Source organism: Gymnoscopelus braueri (assembly GCF_963280865.1).
Source record: "Gymnoscopelus braueri genome assembly, contig: SCAFFOLD_133, whole genome shotgun sequence".
In the NCBI taxonomy this organism is placed as follows: domain Eukaryota; kingdom Metazoa; phylum Chordata; class Actinopteri; order Myctophiformes; family Myctophidae; genus Gymnoscopelus; species Gymnoscopelus braueri.
The window spans coordinates 59,285-76,231 of NW_027660720.1; the positions used below are offsets into that span (position 1 = coordinate 59,285).

A 16,947-nucleotide genomic window follows, 5' to 3' on the forward strand; every position below is an offset into this window, starting at 1 on the left:
CAATTGATAAAGATAACATGAAATGCTTATCTGAGAAGGTATGTTTTTGCAATGTATGACATACTTCATTCTGAAAATAGCTGATCTTCAATCTCAAAACCTTTCAGATAGCAACGTGTTTCTGAGCTTGTAGATCGGCTGCTTTCACTGGTTCACTTTTATCTTCAACAGACAACCTTAGCCTGGACAAAGCTATAGCACTATAGGTAGTGTTGCAGCCTGTCAATCCGAAGGTTGAGGGTTCGATTCCTGTTAATGGCAATAGGTTGAGATGTCCAATCAATCCATTCTGCTTCCATCTCTCTCTTCAATCTATTATGTTTCCATGTCTCTCTCTTCAATCTATTCTGTTTCCATGTCTCTCTCTCTCTCTCTCTTCAATCTATTCCGTTTCCATGTCTCCCTCTTCAATCTATTCCGTTTCCATGTGTCTCTCTCTCTCTCTCTCTTGAGGGGAGGCCATAGCTGAGTGGTTAGTGAGCCAGCCTAGGGAGCCAGAGGCCCTAGTTGCCCCAGGTACGATTCCAGGCCAGGCCAGAAAATGAAATTTTTCCCTGAGCAAGACTCTTAACCCCTAATTGCTCACAGGCCCTCATTGGAAACAAGACCGCAAGGACTTTCATGAACGGACCTGTTAAAGGAATTATCCTTATCTCTTCAATCTATTCCGTTTCCATGTCTCTCTCTCTCCGATCTACAATCTCACAACTTTTCAGATAGCAACGTGTTTCTGAGCTTGTCGGTCGGCTGCTTTCACTGGTTCACTTTTATCTTCAACAGACAACCTCAATCTGTACAAAGCTATAGCACTATAGGTAGTGTTGCAGCTTGTCAATCCGAAGGTTGAGGGTTCGATTCCTGTTAATGGCAATAGGCTGAGATGTCCATTCAATCCGTTCTGCTTCCATCTCTCTCTCTTCAGTCTATTATGTTTCCATGTCTCTCTCTCTCTCTTCAATCTATTCCGTTTCCATGTCTCTCTCGCTCTCTCTCTCTTCAATCTATTCCGTTTCCATGTCTCTCTCTCTCTTCAATCTATGCCGTTTCCAAGTCTCTCTCTCTCTTTCTCTTCAATCTATTCCGTTTCTCTCTCTCTCTCTTTCTCTTCAATCTATTCCGTTTCTCTCTCTCTCTCTCTCTCTCTCTCTCTCTCTTCAATCTATTCCGATTCTCTCTCTCTCTCTCTCTTTCTCTTCAATCTATTCCGATTCTCTCTCTCTCTCTTTCTCTTCAATCTATTCCGTTTCTCTCTCTCTCTTTCTCTTAAATCTATTCCGTTTCTCTCTCTTTCTCTTTCTCTTCAATCTATTCCGCTTATCTCTCACTCTCTTCAATCTATTCCGTCTCTCTCTCTCTCTCTCTCTCTCTCTCTCTCTCTCTCTCTCTCTCTCTCTCTCTCTCTCTCTCTCTCTCTCTTTCTCATAATTATGTTCTTTTAGAAAGTGAGCAACAGCAACAGTCCACCTGGCCTATTCCCATGGATTGGATCTACCCACCTCACCTGCTGTCATTCCCTCTCAATCCATAATCACACCTGCCCTCACTCACTCCTCATTAGTCTCTCTCTCTCTCTCTCTCTCTCTCTCTCTCTCTCTCTCTCTCTCTCTCTCTCTCTCTCTCTCTCTCTCTCTCTCTCTCTCTCTCTATTCCCTGGCCCCGCTTATCGCTGCTTGCAGCTATATTTATTATTATTATTACCCTAAATAATTATATACATACACACATACATACACATATACATATACATTATATATGCATTATGTTCTGGTGACTCAACCTGCCCTCCTAATACGTGAGGGGGCCGTGTTTTTCTAATTATTTTTTTCATTTATTTTATTTAATTTTTTTGTTGTATTTTATTTTTAAATTTTTCAAAAAAAATTATTTAAAATAAATGAAAAAAGTAATTGAAAAAACACGGCCCCCTCGCGTAATAGGGGGGCAGGGTGAGTCACCAGAACCAAGGACTGGTGTTTTTGATGAATCTAACATGGTTACAATGGGTTTGTATAGGAAGGGGGCGTGTCTGATAAAATGAATATCAAATGTCTAAATACTGAATCGAGCAACTTAAAAACTGTCTGGGGGTCTGACAAAGGCCTGAGTAGACGATAAAATGACCAAACGTTTTTTTGAAAGTGAAATATCCCTTTAATTTATCAGCCATGTTTACATGTTTATAGCATAGCAGATTGTTTATTGTTTATTTTCATAAAGTACAATGTTTATTTAATTTTCCAGCCATGTCTACATGTTTATAGCATTGCATATTGTTTGTTTATTTTCATACAGTACAATGTTTATTTAATTTATCAGCCATGTGTACATGTTTATAGCATTGCATATTGTTTGTTTATTTTCATACAGCACAAGAATGTTTATTTTATTTTTATACTGTAAGGGCCAATTCTGTCTCAATTGTTGCAATAAATATTGGCATTTTCTATATCACTGCTTCTATCTCATTTATAAATGCTTTATAAGGCATAGATAGTCCTCACTTTAGCTGGGCTCACACTATCTCATTTATAATTGCTTTATAAGGCATAGATAGTCCTCACTTTAGATGGGCTCACACTATCTCATTTATAAATGCTTTATAAGGCATAAATAGTCCTCACTTTAGATGGGCTCACGCAAAATACTTAACTAACAAGTAGTAACTAACTTAATAAATCCTTCATTGAGTATGAATAAGTGTTTATAAGACATTTACTAACACACTCACTAACCATGTACAAATGTCCGCATAAATATACATCCAAGTGGTTTGTATATGGTGTTTACTTGGACTTTCTAAATGAAAATAACTGGCTTGTAAATTGATATAATACCTATTTATAAATGGTGAATCTATCATTTACAATATATGAGAATACAGTCATTAAGCACATTAAAGATGAGGTTATCAATGGGCAATAAAACACTTATAACTGTGTTTACAAACGCGTATTAATGTATTAGTAATGCTATATAAATGATGAATTCATGATGAATTAAGTACTTACTAATGCTTAACTAATTGTAAATAGTGTATAGTTGAAAGGTTTATAACTTTGTTTACTAATGCTTAGTAATGTATGAATAATGCTATACAAATGATGAATTATAGATGAATTAAGTATTTTACTAATGCTTAAATAATACTTAATAGTGTATAGTTGAAACATTTATAACTGTGTTTACTAATGCTTAGTAATGTATGAATAATGCTTTACTAATGATGAGTTCATGATGAATTAAGCATTTACTAATGCTTAACTAATGCTTTATAGTGTATAGTTATTATAAAGTGCTACCGATCTTTTTGATAGATCTTTTTCACAAACAAGGCCAACTTACTACCTCTTCCATTTAGATGGTATTACCTACAACATTCTGTCTAAGTGAAAACATTCACCTTTTAATTTCAAGAACCCCCATAACTCTGAGAGTGAACAAAAGGAACCAAATGGACCCTTAGGAGTCCATTTGGTTCCATTTGTACACTCTCAGAGTTACAGACCTGGTCCATTTGGTTCCATTTGTAGGCCTACACTCTCAGAGTTACAGACCTGTAAGGGTCCATTTGGTTCCATTTGTACACTCTCAGAGTTACAGACCTGCGAGGGTCCCCTCAAGGACCCCTGAGGGTCCACATACTGAATTAGACTGTATTAACTGTGTGAAAAATTAAACCAGTTAAAGTTCAAGTTGATTGGATGAATTCTAATTCATACCAATGTGAACCAGATAAATGTACAGCAGTAGTCTGACTGTTACAACTGTCATGCTGACACCTTTATCTGACTCTATCTTAATCACAGGAAACAGAACTATAAGCAAACTGTTTTTACATTTATTTGGCCATGTAATGATAATCTGGTTTAATTCCAGGTAATGAACATTTTCATTAGTTTCATAAATTCTAAATGTTATGAATAAAAGTTTTATAAACATGTGTTTGTGTCTAACAGGAAGAGGAAGTCAATGTGGATGAGTGGGAGGAGTCTAAAGATTCTCACCAGAGACTCTCACCAGTCGGCACCAGAATACGTCCTGATAGAAGAAGAGAGATGATTAAAACAGGTGACAGACAGACAGACAGACAGACAGACAGACAGACAGGTCTAGTTATACATTCAATTATAATCAGTTTTACACAGTGCCGGATTTATAGGAGTTGAGGCCCATGGGCTAGAGTAATTTTCGAGGCCCCCATTCGCGGGACACATGCACGCGCGCGCGTGCATGTGTCCCCCCCGCAAAAAAAATGCGGTTTTGGGCGGATTGTTTTTTTTTTTTTTTTTTTTTGGTTTATTTATTTCGGTTTTAGGGTTCGTAAAAAAAAATGTATATATATATTTTTTTTCACCAAAAAATCGGAGGCCCCCCCAGTTGGAGGCCCCTGGGCTGCAGCCCACCCTGGCCCAACGGTAAGTCCGCCCCTGGTTTTACATCTCTGATCCAGAGTTAGTTCAGAGTGTTTCTGAACATTTAGTTGAACCCAGTCAGTTACATTATCAGTCTAAACTCAACCTACTGTAATATCACATTAATATGTATTAATATTAACTTGCTTTCTTTTGAATTTAGAATGTTATCTTTTATAGAATTTAAGTACTTTGCTGGGTGTTTTAATTGTGGTGTATATTTATGTATTGTTTGTCTTGTCTTGAATGTATGCATTGACCTGAGCAAAACTATTTGTTTCCCTTGTGGATAATAAAAACATCTAATCTAATGTAGAGTTCTCCATTTCTGCCTGAGCTCGACCCGGCAGGGGCCGAAAATGTGAACTTGTAGATCAGTAAAGAATCCTTTAACTGCTTTAGACTGCTTTAGAGAACAGACTTATAGTTGGTGAAATGGCAATTTCACATGTTCAATTGTTCATACAAAACATGCAAAGTTGCACACTAAATAAAGTTAAATCCTCGTCGTCACACCAGAAGCCTACTCTGCAATCTCTCTCTTTTTCTCTCTCTCTCTCTCTCTCTCTCTCTCTCTCTCTCTCTCTCTCTCTCTCTCTCTCTCTCTCTCTCCCTGACTGTCTCGCTGGCTGCTGATACCTGTAATTTATACTTCGTCCTACAACGGTCGCGCACCAAACACAGCTGCAGAACAAACCACAACGCGTGGCATCCGCGTGGCATTCTGCTGTTTGGTGTGTAACACCGCCATCAGGCTCATTTATGGCTCATTTAAGTAACCGATCTACAAGTTCAGGACGCGTTAGATCGCAATGCATTGTGAGCTTCAGTGAGCTTGTAGATCGAATGGCTATTCGGTGCACAACACCAGCGTGCAACTCAGCATAAATCAGGATCCATTTACAAGCAGCAGCCACTCCAGCCAGGCCAGTGGCAACAACAACCTTCCTCTGCTGCCTGTCTGTATCTGTAGCCTCCATTAATACCCAGTCATCAGCATCACTGTCAGCACAGAACTGCATGGGCAGCTCTGATGTTCATGATTTAAAAAAATATATTTTCCCAATCAATTAGCATACATTTTCGGCCTGCCGGGTCGAGCTCGGCCAGAAATAGAGAACTCTAGATCAGACCTTGTTTCTTCCACTGCTAGTAGGTGAATTAATTAAAAATAAACATAACGTGTTTATGACCTTGTTTCTTCCACTAGTAGTAAAATAATGAATTAAACATGTTAACAAAACATGTTAATGACCTTGTTTCTTCCACTAGTAGTAAAATAATGAATTAAACATGTTAATTAAACATGTTAATGACCTTGTTTCTTCCACTGGTAGTAGATGAATCCAGACAGGAACAAGACCAGACCCAGAACCAGACCAGATGCTCCGATGGCGATCCTGTTCTTATCTGCCTCTGGCATGGAATCATCTGACAATACAACAAACAACCAAACACTATTATAATATTATATTATATAATATGTTACGTTACGTTTATGTTATGTTATTGTAATAAGTAAAACAGAGTCCAGTGAACAGGTACATTAAAAAAGAGTGCAATAATCACAGATTACAACAGACACACACACACACACACACACACACACACACACACACACACACACACACACACACACACACACACACACACACACACACACACACACACACACACGTTTACTTTCTATGTTTCTATCGCGTTTTCATGTTATTTTGTGCAATATTAAATATTATGAATTATAGAAAATCATTATTAAATGATATTGTCTGCAAATGATATTGTCTGCATAATCATAATCATATATTACTTTATCGAACAATGCACCGTTTTTGCTCACAATCTCCTAGAATATAGTAATATGTGTTTTTGAAATAATAATCTAATATGTTTTGAGTGAAATGAAAAATAATCATCTCTACTGTGTAATGTTATGAATTTAAGGTTGTCATGACAACCATCTGTTCTACTCTGAGGATTATTTTTGATATTCAACATTTATTCTAAAGAATCACTATAAATAAAAATAATACCTTTATGAACTTTGTAGACTTTTAATGAATGACTGTATACTATACGGTGTTTCCTGTTAAGGAGATTTAACTTATTTTCTTCTCTCACTTTTTACTGAATTCAAATATCCTTTTATAATGTGTTTCCTTTGCTTAATGTGTTAAGTAAACACATTGAATTGCCTTGTTGTAAATGCAAATAAACTTGCCTTCAATGCCTTGGCATGTATGTTGTAATGCATTTATGGGAAGGATCAGTGTTAATGCCATAAAATATGTACTCAACAAAACCGGGAAGTAAGCAAACCATACCACATAGTGGAAACTTTCTGCTTACTCAACAACTTTTACATTCAAATCACCTCATTCAGTATGAATATTCACCCACAGCCCATGTCTAACTGGTCTGTACTGGTGTTTATTGCTGTGTATTGGTCTGTACTCATCTATACTGGTGACCCAGTGGTGGAAAGCAACTAAATACAATTACTCAAGTACTGTACTTAAGTAGGCTACGATTTTGAGGTATTTCTTACTTCACTGGAGTATTTCCAATTTTCAGTACTTTTACTTCTACTCCACTACATCTCAGAGGCAAATATTGTACTTTTACTCCACTACAATTATTTGAAAACTTTAGTTAATAGTTACTTTGTAGATTTTGATTATTATTACAAAACTTAACCACTTCAGCCCTATATACATTTCAGTTATTTTTGAAAGATTTTTATACATTTTATACATTTGAAAAGTTGTGAAATGGAACATTCTGCATAATGAGTACTTCTACTTTTGGTACTTTAGAGTACATTTTGATACCAATATTTTTTGTACTTTTACTCAAGTAAATGTTTAATTCCTGACTTTTACTTGTAACAGAGTATTTCTGCATTGTGGAATTTATAATTTTACTTAAATTAAACATTTGAGTAGCTGGGTGTGTACTCCAGGAAGGAGTGGTAGCCTACTGGTAGTAGAGATGTGTATTTCTATGTATTGGTGTCAATTAGATGTGTACCTGGGTGTGTACTCCAGGAAGGAGTGGTGCTGGTAGTAGAGGTGTGTATTTCTATGTATTGGTGTCTATTAGGTGTGTACCTGGGTGTGTACTCCAGGAAGGCGTGGTACTGGTAGTACCAGTCTCCATCTCCCAGCTCATCAGAGGAGGACACATCAGAGGTGATTGGCTGTCTGTCTCTCAGCCATGTGACCAGGATCAGTTTAGGATAGAAGCCATAGATGCTGCACTTCAGCATGACTGTATGTCTGCTGCCACCAGGGGGCGTCACTGAGCTCAGCATCACATAGGGCTCCACTGGAATGACAAGAACATTATTATTATTGTATTTTATTATTATTATTATTATTATTACCCTTATTATTATTATTATTATTATTATTATTATTATTATTATTATTATGTCAATATTTGCCAGAGAATATTGAAATATTTTACCAATTTGTATTTCAATGCTGTAGCTCTTACACAATTCTACGCTTTATTATTATTACTATTATCATCATCATCATCATCAACATAATAATAACACACGCACGCACGCACACACACACACACACACACACACACACACACACACACACACACACACACACACACACACACACACACACACACACACACACACACACAGACACACACACACACACACACACACACACACAAATCATGAAATTGCAGATCTACAAGCTGGCATCTCAAAATGTTGTGAGCTTGTAGATCGTCTAAGTAAGTTATGGGAATGTGGAATTTGTCAGTAGCTCCATTAGCATATCAGTGTTAACACCATTAATCAGGGAATTTATGATTGTTTCATGTTATTGTTTATGATGAGGTGATGAGGTGTACTGTTCTGAGATCAGCTCACCTCTCCTATCCAGAACATTGGAGTACTCTATCTCCACGTTGTGTTTGCAGACTGCCTCTCGTTGTGCTCTCAACCTAGTCAGGAATCCAGGTAGTTTATTCCAGTACTCTGCATTCTTCACACCACGCTCAGTGTAACCAACCCACTCCCCCACCCTGCTGTCAAACCTGGCAAATACTTGTTTATTGAAATACAATGATCTAATGAACTGTATATCCTGTAGCTCAGTGGAGTTAAACACACACTCATTAACCCAATAGTATGGATATCCATCTGGAAATAGAAAAGTAAAAACGTCATGAATATTCAGATTTGTATTGTAATGTCATGAAAGTCTGAATTGTTACTGACTGTTAATTGTAGTTTAATTGTTAATAAAGCAAGTCATTAAAGTTTACCTGCTGCATGGAAACAGATGAAACACAGTGAAACACAGATCCAGAGTTTAGTTGAAGTCATGTTGATGAATTGAGATGTTTCAGAGTTTAGTTGAAGTGTTGATTAGTTGAGATTCTGATGTGGAACTGAACACTGACAGACTTCTCAAACAGTCTCTGCTCTACAACAACCAATGAAAAAAACACTCTTCCCTCTCATCACTTATTACCAGGCAGACATTAAACCTGGGACTATGACATGGCCCAAAAATATCACATATAATACTGTCCGTCACGTGGGTCAAACTTAGGACCATATACCAGGAAGATATTGTTGGGCAGTGGCGCTGCGCTGTCAGTTAAATAGGGGACAAGGCAGGCTCTATGCACATTAGCCATATTTTCCACGATTTCTACGACCCCATAACTCTGAGAGTGTACAAAAGGAACCAAATGGATTACGGGTCCATTTGGTTCCATTTGTACACTCTCAGAGTTACACACCCGTAAGGGGCCATTTGGAAACCCCTTAAGGAACCATGAGGGTCCCTGGACCACACTTTGACACCCACTGGTGTAGCAGAGTGTTTCCAGTGAGCCAACCTGCACAATATCAGCACCCTGACTCTGTTTGACCAGAATGTGTATCATTGTAATTTGTATCATTGGTAGCACCTGTGAATGTCTTCACAATATGGCTGTCACACTGGTTTCAAGCGTGATACTGGTTGCAAATGCAACCCATTCTGTCAGGTCTCGCTAGGGCGCACAGCACTAGCCAACACACAAGAGGGGGTTGGGGTGCGCTGAAACCAGCGCACCCCGAAACAACAGGTTGAGAATTGATTGCATGAAACAATCACCTGTGCATCCAGTCTCAATGTTGGTAAACAAATAATTGGTCTATTGGGCCCTGAACCCCTAATGCTGAATTCACACCAACAGTGTGATAGTGGAACTAAAACGTACAATTCAGCAAACCAAACACTTAAAGACGGGGTGCCGTGATTTTCAGTGATTTCCACCCCCCCCCCCCCCCCCTAAAACATAATAATCAGGTTTTATGGTTATACTAGGAGGAAGATTTTTTTCAAAAAAGTATACAGAAATTGTAAAAATTATGTTTTTATGTGGACACGCCTCCAGTTCATTAAGTATACCTGGTTCTCACCTTAGCACCTCCTCCACCACCTTAGCACCACCCACCTGTCCTAGTCCCTCCTCCTCCTCATGCCCACACCTGTTGTGTTATGATAATGGGGGGAGGGTATATTTTTACTATGTCACTAAAGGGCTGTTTTTCTATTTTCACGTTTGACCCTCAAGGTTTCAGCCTCCAGGTAGAAACTCAAAATAGTCAGAGAAGACATAAAACACCATAAAAACACCACCAGGGGGCTTAATGAAGTTCTATCAACCTCATAGACACATGAAAAACAGAAAAAGTGCAAAACCATGGCACCACCTCTTTAAGGACCAGGTACAGTATATACTGTACATGAACAGGAAAACTAATTACACGCAGGTGAACACTATCTTATGTTATCTCACAATCACAACATGGGGATGCAGTACGTTTTATTGAAGTCATAGAATATTTTATTACGTTTTTTTTTATACTCCAAAATGATTGTATCTACAAATAACTGATAATAAACAGATATAGTTTATCTTTATAACTCTCACCCAATCACCCAATAAAAACCTATTTAATATCAATGAAAAATCAAATCAACAATATTATTCCAACTGAATTAGTTATGATAAAGTTATAATGATCTATCTGTATGTGTTCAGACATGCAGGTGACACGAGTCACAGAGGAAGACGCAGAAAACAGAACCAGATGGAACCTGATGATCCGCTGTGGCGACCCCAATGGGATTTAGCCGGAAAAAAAAGATAACATGTTCAGACAATGCGAAACACTGAAGATGTAAATTAAATACATAACAAGCATTGATAGCATTCGAAGCCTGTCGCACAAGACTAAATGGCAGTGGTGGAAAGTACATTTACTTAAGTACTGTACTTAAGTAATTTTTTTTGGTATTTGTACTTTACTTGAGTATTTCCAATTTCCAATACTTTTACTTCTACTCCACTACATCTTGGATCCAAATATTGTACTTTTACTCCACTACGTGTATTTGAAAACGTTTGTTAGTTACTTTGTAGGTTTTCATTATTATTACAAAACATACATTAACCACTTCAGCCCTGTATACATTTCGGCCATTTGAAAATAGCCAATCTACAAGCTCACAATGCGTTCTGCATAATAAGTAATTTTAGTTTTGGTACTTTAAGTACATTTTGATGCCAATACTTTTGTACTTTTACTAAGTACATTTTGAATTCTAGACTTTTACTTGTAACTGTCATGGTCCCTGCCTGTGTCCTGTGTGTGTCTATGGGTGCGTTCGGAAATACAGCACTGAGCGCACTGGCCAATACAAACTAATAGGCGAGTGCGCTCCGGTGTGCAATATCCGAACGCACCCTATGTGTTTGTCTGTCTGTCTGTGTTTGGGCATGTGTGGGCGTAGGCTTCCTGGCTTCCCAGATTGACGCACCTGGCTCTGGTCATCTCATCTCACGCACCTGCCTGCCATCTGCTCATCAACCTCCACTCTATAAAAGCCCTGGTCTTCTGCCGATGCGCTGCCAGATCGTTTTCTCAGTCTCCGTGCGGTAACGCTTCTAGCCAGTTATTTCTGAGTATTATGAGTGCATTCTAGCTTCCTAGCATTCTAGCATTCTAGCACTCTAGCTCTACTGAGTCCTTGTTTTTGCTCCCAGTGTTTTTGGTTTTTGACTCACTCCTGTTTTCCTCTTCTTCAGTTGCCAGCCTGCTTGCCTGCCTACCTGCTCACCTGTTGCCTTCACCTCAGCCTGCCTACCACCTTCACTCCAGACGACAACACCTTCCTCTTTGTTCAATAAAAACCCTTGGACTATCTTTAAGTGTCGTGTCTGCATTTGGGTCTGCCAGTTTTGTAAATCGTGACAGTAACAGAGTATTTCTTTATTGCAGTATTGATATTTTTACTTAAGTAAAAAAATTTAGTACTTTTTCCACCACTGCTAAATGGTTTGATGAAGGCATCATTATTTACTATAAGAGCATCTCTGTTTGAAGTATTTGTTAAATTCATATCTCATAACGTTGTTTCAGTTGCATTCATTTCCTTTGATGAGGAAGAAGGTTCCCATAGCAACCCCCAGCAGACCCAGGGTCAGCCCCATACCACAGAACACAGCAGGACCCACACTGGACTGGATCTGGATCTGATCCACATCTGGAGAGGAACACACACACACACACACACACACACACACACACACACACACACACACACACACACACACACACACACACACACACACACACACACACACACACACACACACACACACACACACACACACACACACACACACACACACACACACACACACACACACACACGCAGAGTATGTTATTAATCATCAAGACTTTTTTTATCAGGACATTGTTTATTTATGGACAGTTGTGTTTCCATAAAAATGGAGCACACATTTGAATCAGATTTTCAGAAAATCAGGAGTTGTTTCATTGAGACAAGCCGTAGGGGGCATTATTTTTCCAGTCAGGTGAGACGGCCAGGGGCGGGAGATTATGTTTTCATCCCTGTCCAGCCATGTCTGTTAGTTTGTTTGTTTGTCGTCTCCACTAGGCCAGACAGCCGAAGGCCGGAGAATGTTTTCAAAATTCACACAACTTGATACACCATATCTCTGTGATCAACATCATCCAGATTTTTCATATTCTACTCCGATTGGCCGATTGGCCACCATTCGCTTTCCAAAATTAGCTGGAGGGGCCCGTTTTGCTAAGAAATGCCACAATGATCAACAATCTACCCCAAATTTGAATCACACATGGAGGGGACTCTAAAATAACACACAGCCAAAAGTGATTTCATTCTACTCATAGGGGCGTGTGACAAATGCTACAAAGGTTACTGGTGATCCCACCACCAAATTAGGCACAAATGGTCTTGTGATTTATGTGACAATGACCACAATGGGAAACAAGGCTTTTTGTAGCATTGTTCGCGTAATTTAGTTTGCAACTTGTTCATAAAGTATTCAATCAATCAATCAATAAATCAATAAATCAATCAATCAATCAATCAATCAAACAAACAAACAAACCACCAAACAGGGTTTTGATACTCCATACTATGGGTATGTCTGTAATGGCCTTATTTTTATTTTGCCATTACAAAAATGCAATATCATGAACACAACATTCATTAATACACAAATTAGAATCACTACAGAGTAAAGGTAGCACCGGTCTATCTGGTACTACCTTCCCTCTGCCAACCTAGGGAGGCCAGGGCCGAGCTCATGCCTCCTTCAATGCATGAGAGCCAACTGACCTTCTTATCACCTGACAGGGGAGAGTTTCCCTGGTTGGACGTAGCGCGTGGAAGGAACACGTTATTCCAACCAGTTCCTTTCCCCTCCATCAGGCGCCTCGGCTGGCCAGGGGGAGGCAGTATAGTGACCAGGATTACTGCATGTTTTTGTGAGGGTATCTACCCTAGGAGACACGGGGAGAACAAGCAGACTCCACACAGAGAGGCCCTTTCGCCAACCCCACCTAGGGTATGGGGACTGAGGACGCGGAGGAGAGAACAGGCCCCAGCGCCCACAAAGTCCCCTGCGGGAATCGAACCCAGGACCTTCTAGCTGTGAGGCGACAGCGCCACCAACTGCGTTAGTTATGTAGGTAATAAATAGACGACATTTTGCAATTGTGTCATTGTTATCCAAGTTATTGCTTATTGCTAGTAATCAGTGGTGGAAAAAGTACTCAAACTTTTTACTTAAGTAAAAGTATCAATACCGCAATACAGAAATACTCTGTCACAAGTAAATGTCCGGAATTCAAAATATACTTGAGTAAGAGTATGGGCATCAAAATGTACTTAAAGTACCAAAAGTAAAAGCACTCATTATGCAGAATGTCCCATTTCAAGTTTTCAAATGTTAACAAATCCTTTGAAAATAGCTAATCTACAAGCTCATTGTGAGCTTGTAGATCTGCTATTTTTAAATGGCAGAAATGTATATAGGGCTGAAGTGGTTAGTGTATGCTCTATAATAATAATCCAAATCTACAAAGCAACTTGTAGTTTTAGTTAAAGTTTTCAAATAATTGTAGTGGAGTAAAAGTATAATATTTGCCTCTGAGATGTAGTGGAGTAGAAGTAAAAGTACAGAATTTGGGGAATACCGTGCCCCTCTCTCAAGTGCTTTTTAGCGAGGTGAAACGCAAACAAAGCCACCAGGAAGATGCAAGTTGAAACATCATCTGTGTGAAGCATGTTTATGGTCATTATCTGCAGGGACGGGCGTATAAACTCAGCGAAAACGTTCTCTGTCTGTTGCAATACACGCTGTTCTCATGTCTCAATTTAGTTTGTCTGTTACTGACTACTCTGTTGGGGTGGGGGAGGTGACAGTGTTCTTACCCCACACTCTGGTCTCAGGTTCAGTCAGTGACAGGTGGTTCACTGTACAACTGTAGATGTCTCCCTGCTCAGGTGTGAACTTCAGCCTGGAGAACTGGTAGAAGGTTCCATCTTCGTTGGGGTACGGTACGGTGACAGTGATGTTACTGGTCACGTTGTGGTTGTTTCTGGTCCATGTGATGTGAACTGGAGCAGGATAGAAACCAGTCACATGACAGACGAGAGAGTTGTCCACTCCCAGTTCAACATCATCTCTGGGGTAGATGGAGCTGCGAGGTTCATCTGAAGACACATAAAATACACAAAGATGCAGAGACATTACTGTAGATCATCCAGAAGACCCAGCAGGGTCAGCACCACATCATACTGTCATTTTAAATGTTGTGGTTTTTAAATAGGATAGGATATGATAAATAAAAATACACATGGGTGTGTGCCATCCACATACTCACAAAATAACAAATATTAAATAAACTATATACAAACATTCACAAACACACACAAAGCCGCTCGCAAGCAGACTCTCACACACACCCGCACGTGTGCACACACACACACACACACACACACACACACACACACACACACACACACAACACACACACACACACACACACACACACACACACACACACACACAGACACACACACACACACACACACACACACACACACACACACACACACACACACACACACACACACACACACACACACACACACACACACACACACACACACTCATGATCCAAGGAATCCAGGGGTAGAATGTTTTGATTGTACAACCTGTGTTTCAAGAGTTATAAGCCAAAACATGAAGTGGCCTTTTATAGCGCCACCATGAGGCCGATTTGACATATTTGAGTGGAGTGTCTTCCTTGGCCTACTGAGAGTGTGTGTGCAAAATGTGATGCCAATCGGTCCAGTAATGTTCCCCTTTGAGAGACAGAACTCATTATGATGAAGTCATCAAACCTCATCATCTCCTGCGTGCGCGCGCGCACACACACACACACACACGCACACACACACACACACACACACACACACACACACACACACACACACTCACACTCACACTCACACTCATACTCATACTCACTCACTCACTCACTCACTCACTCACTCACTCACTCACTCACTCACTCACTCTCTCTACTGCCTGTGCTTGCATGTGACAATAAGGCACTTTTGAACACTAGCTCCAATCAGAACCTCTCCCTCCGCTGTACAGCTCCGAGATGAGGTTCCACTGGGAGGGTGCCTGCAGAGTGCGACACCGGCGAACGGTGGCCAATATTGTTGATTCTTACCTTTTTACGCACATCTTATAAAAAGGAATGCTGTCATTTATGCAAAATATGTTCAACAGTTGTGTAGTTAGCCATTATTGTTGTGTTACTAGTTTTGTTAATATTTCTGTACCTTGTTCCAGTGGAGGGTTCTTCAAGGCAAAGCGATGTGCCTTCAGGTTGAATTGGCAGGTCAGCTGCTCAGAAAAAGCCTTTTGATAAGCTCCTTCTCCATAGGTGATTGGATCCATGAACTTAGGCTGAGGCTCCACCCCATTCCCTTTGATGAAATCTGCGTACCACAACACTTCACCATCCACTCCATACATGTCCTCTCCATCTGTGTCTGAACAGCCAATGATACTAATATCCTTATGCATGACTGGAAAGAAAACAGAGTTAACACTAAATTAAACTACACAAGTGACACTGACACATCAGGTGTTTGTGATCTGTTGTGAATATGAAGTGAAAGGTTGAATGTTAGAAGCAGCTTCTTGTGGAACAGAGGTACTGAAACATTTTATTCACACAGGTTTTATTTTTAAAATGTAAATTTATTGTGAAACCGATACATTAAGGCAGGAGAAGTCAGACCACACACACGCACGCACACGCACACACACACACACACACACACACACACACACACACACACACACACACACACACACACGCGCGCACGCTTATGTGTGAGTGCGTGCGTTTGTGTGTGTGTAAATCAGTATGTAACGTAATGGTCAAAATATAACTATATATATATACTATATATATTGTATATTTTACAAAACAGTGTAGTATAAACATATTTTCTATACCACCAGTAGAAATATGAAAATATGTATTTGTACTTACAGCCTGGGTAAGCTTTGACACCAAGTACAGAGGAGAGGATGAGGAGTGTCGCTGTGATCTTCATCATCACAGATAAAATCGGACTAAATCTAGCTAAACTGAATGAATCATAATAAACAGATCAGAATAAACAGATCTGTAACAAACAGGTGTTGACTTCAAGAGAAGCTGGAGTCTGAAAGAGAAGTAATGAAGGCTTGTTCTGTAGTTTAGTTTAATCAGCCAATCAGATGATGTTGCATCATCTGTGTACAGAAAGACAGCAATCTAGACTGTTCAGGGGAAACAGTTACAGAACGAAAGAAAGGAGAAACAAACAAACAAACAAACAAACAAACAAACAAAGAACAGTGTTTATAAAAGTAAGATGACTCTAAAATTATTTGCCCGGGACCCAAACTAGTGAAAATTGCAGATCTTCAAGCTCATAACGAGTCGCTTACATTTTTTGCTTAAACTTTTATTTTATTTTTGGAAATCCATAAAAATTGGTCCGCGACCCAAACTGTTTGGGAAATAGAGTTCTATATAACGGGGCCCTAATTTTGGCACTGTTAAACCCGCACCCGCTGACCACTAGCTGTG

General features: G+C 39.5%; 2 protein-coding genes across 2 annotated transcripts; both read right to left on the reverse strand.

The window, feature by feature from the left end:
- Positions 1–4,000: 4,000 nt before the first annotated feature.
- On the reverse strand, positions 4,001–8,827 carry LOC308081268 (HLA class II histocompatibility antigen, DQ beta 1 chain-like; the record flags this gene model as incomplete). Its single annotated transcript, XM_080457655.1, has 5 exons — positions 8,709–8,827; positions 8,311–8,583; positions 7,443–7,739; positions 5,781–5,843; positions 4,001–4,038 (listed from the first exon to the last, which is right to left on the reverse strand). Exons 1-5 carry the CDS (start codon positions 8,767–8,769, stop codon positions 4,001–4,003), a joined length of 732 nt encoding a protein of 243 aa, XP_080313781.1. The 5' UTR covers positions 8,770–8,827.
- A 2,967-nt stretch (positions 8,828–11,794) lies between these two features.
- LOC308081272 (H-2 class II histocompatibility antigen, A-U alpha chain-like) lies at positions 11,795–16,497 on the reverse strand. The gene is made up of 4 exons (XM_080457658.1): positions 16,363–16,497; positions 15,641–15,889; positions 14,216–14,497; positions 11,795–11,989 (listed from the first exon to the last, which is right to left on the reverse strand). The coding sequence occupies exons 1-4, from the start codon at positions 16,427–16,429 to the stop codon at positions 11,862–11,864; spliced, it is 726 nt and encodes a 241-aa protein (XP_080313784.1). The 5' UTR covers positions 16,430–16,497; the 3' UTR covers positions 11,795–11,861.
- Between the last annotated feature and the right edge of the window lie 450 nt (positions 16,498–16,947).

What these genes read in the sequence shown, in the direction of transcription:
- LOC308081272 (XM_080457658.1), bottom strand. Translation starts at nt 16,429, where the DNA reads ATGATGAAGATCACAGCGACACTCCTCATCCTCTCCTCTGTACTTGGT. An exon ending in GAACCCTCCACTGGAACAAG is followed by an intron (nt 14,498 to 15,640) that starts GTACAGAAATAT and finishes ATGTGTCTTCAG; the next exon opens with ATGAACCTCGCAGCTCCATC. An exon ending in ACCTGAGACCAGAGTGTGGG is followed by an intron (nt 11,990 to 14,215) that starts GTAAGAACACTG and finishes GTTCCTCTCCAG; the next exon opens with ATGTGGATCAGATCCAGATC.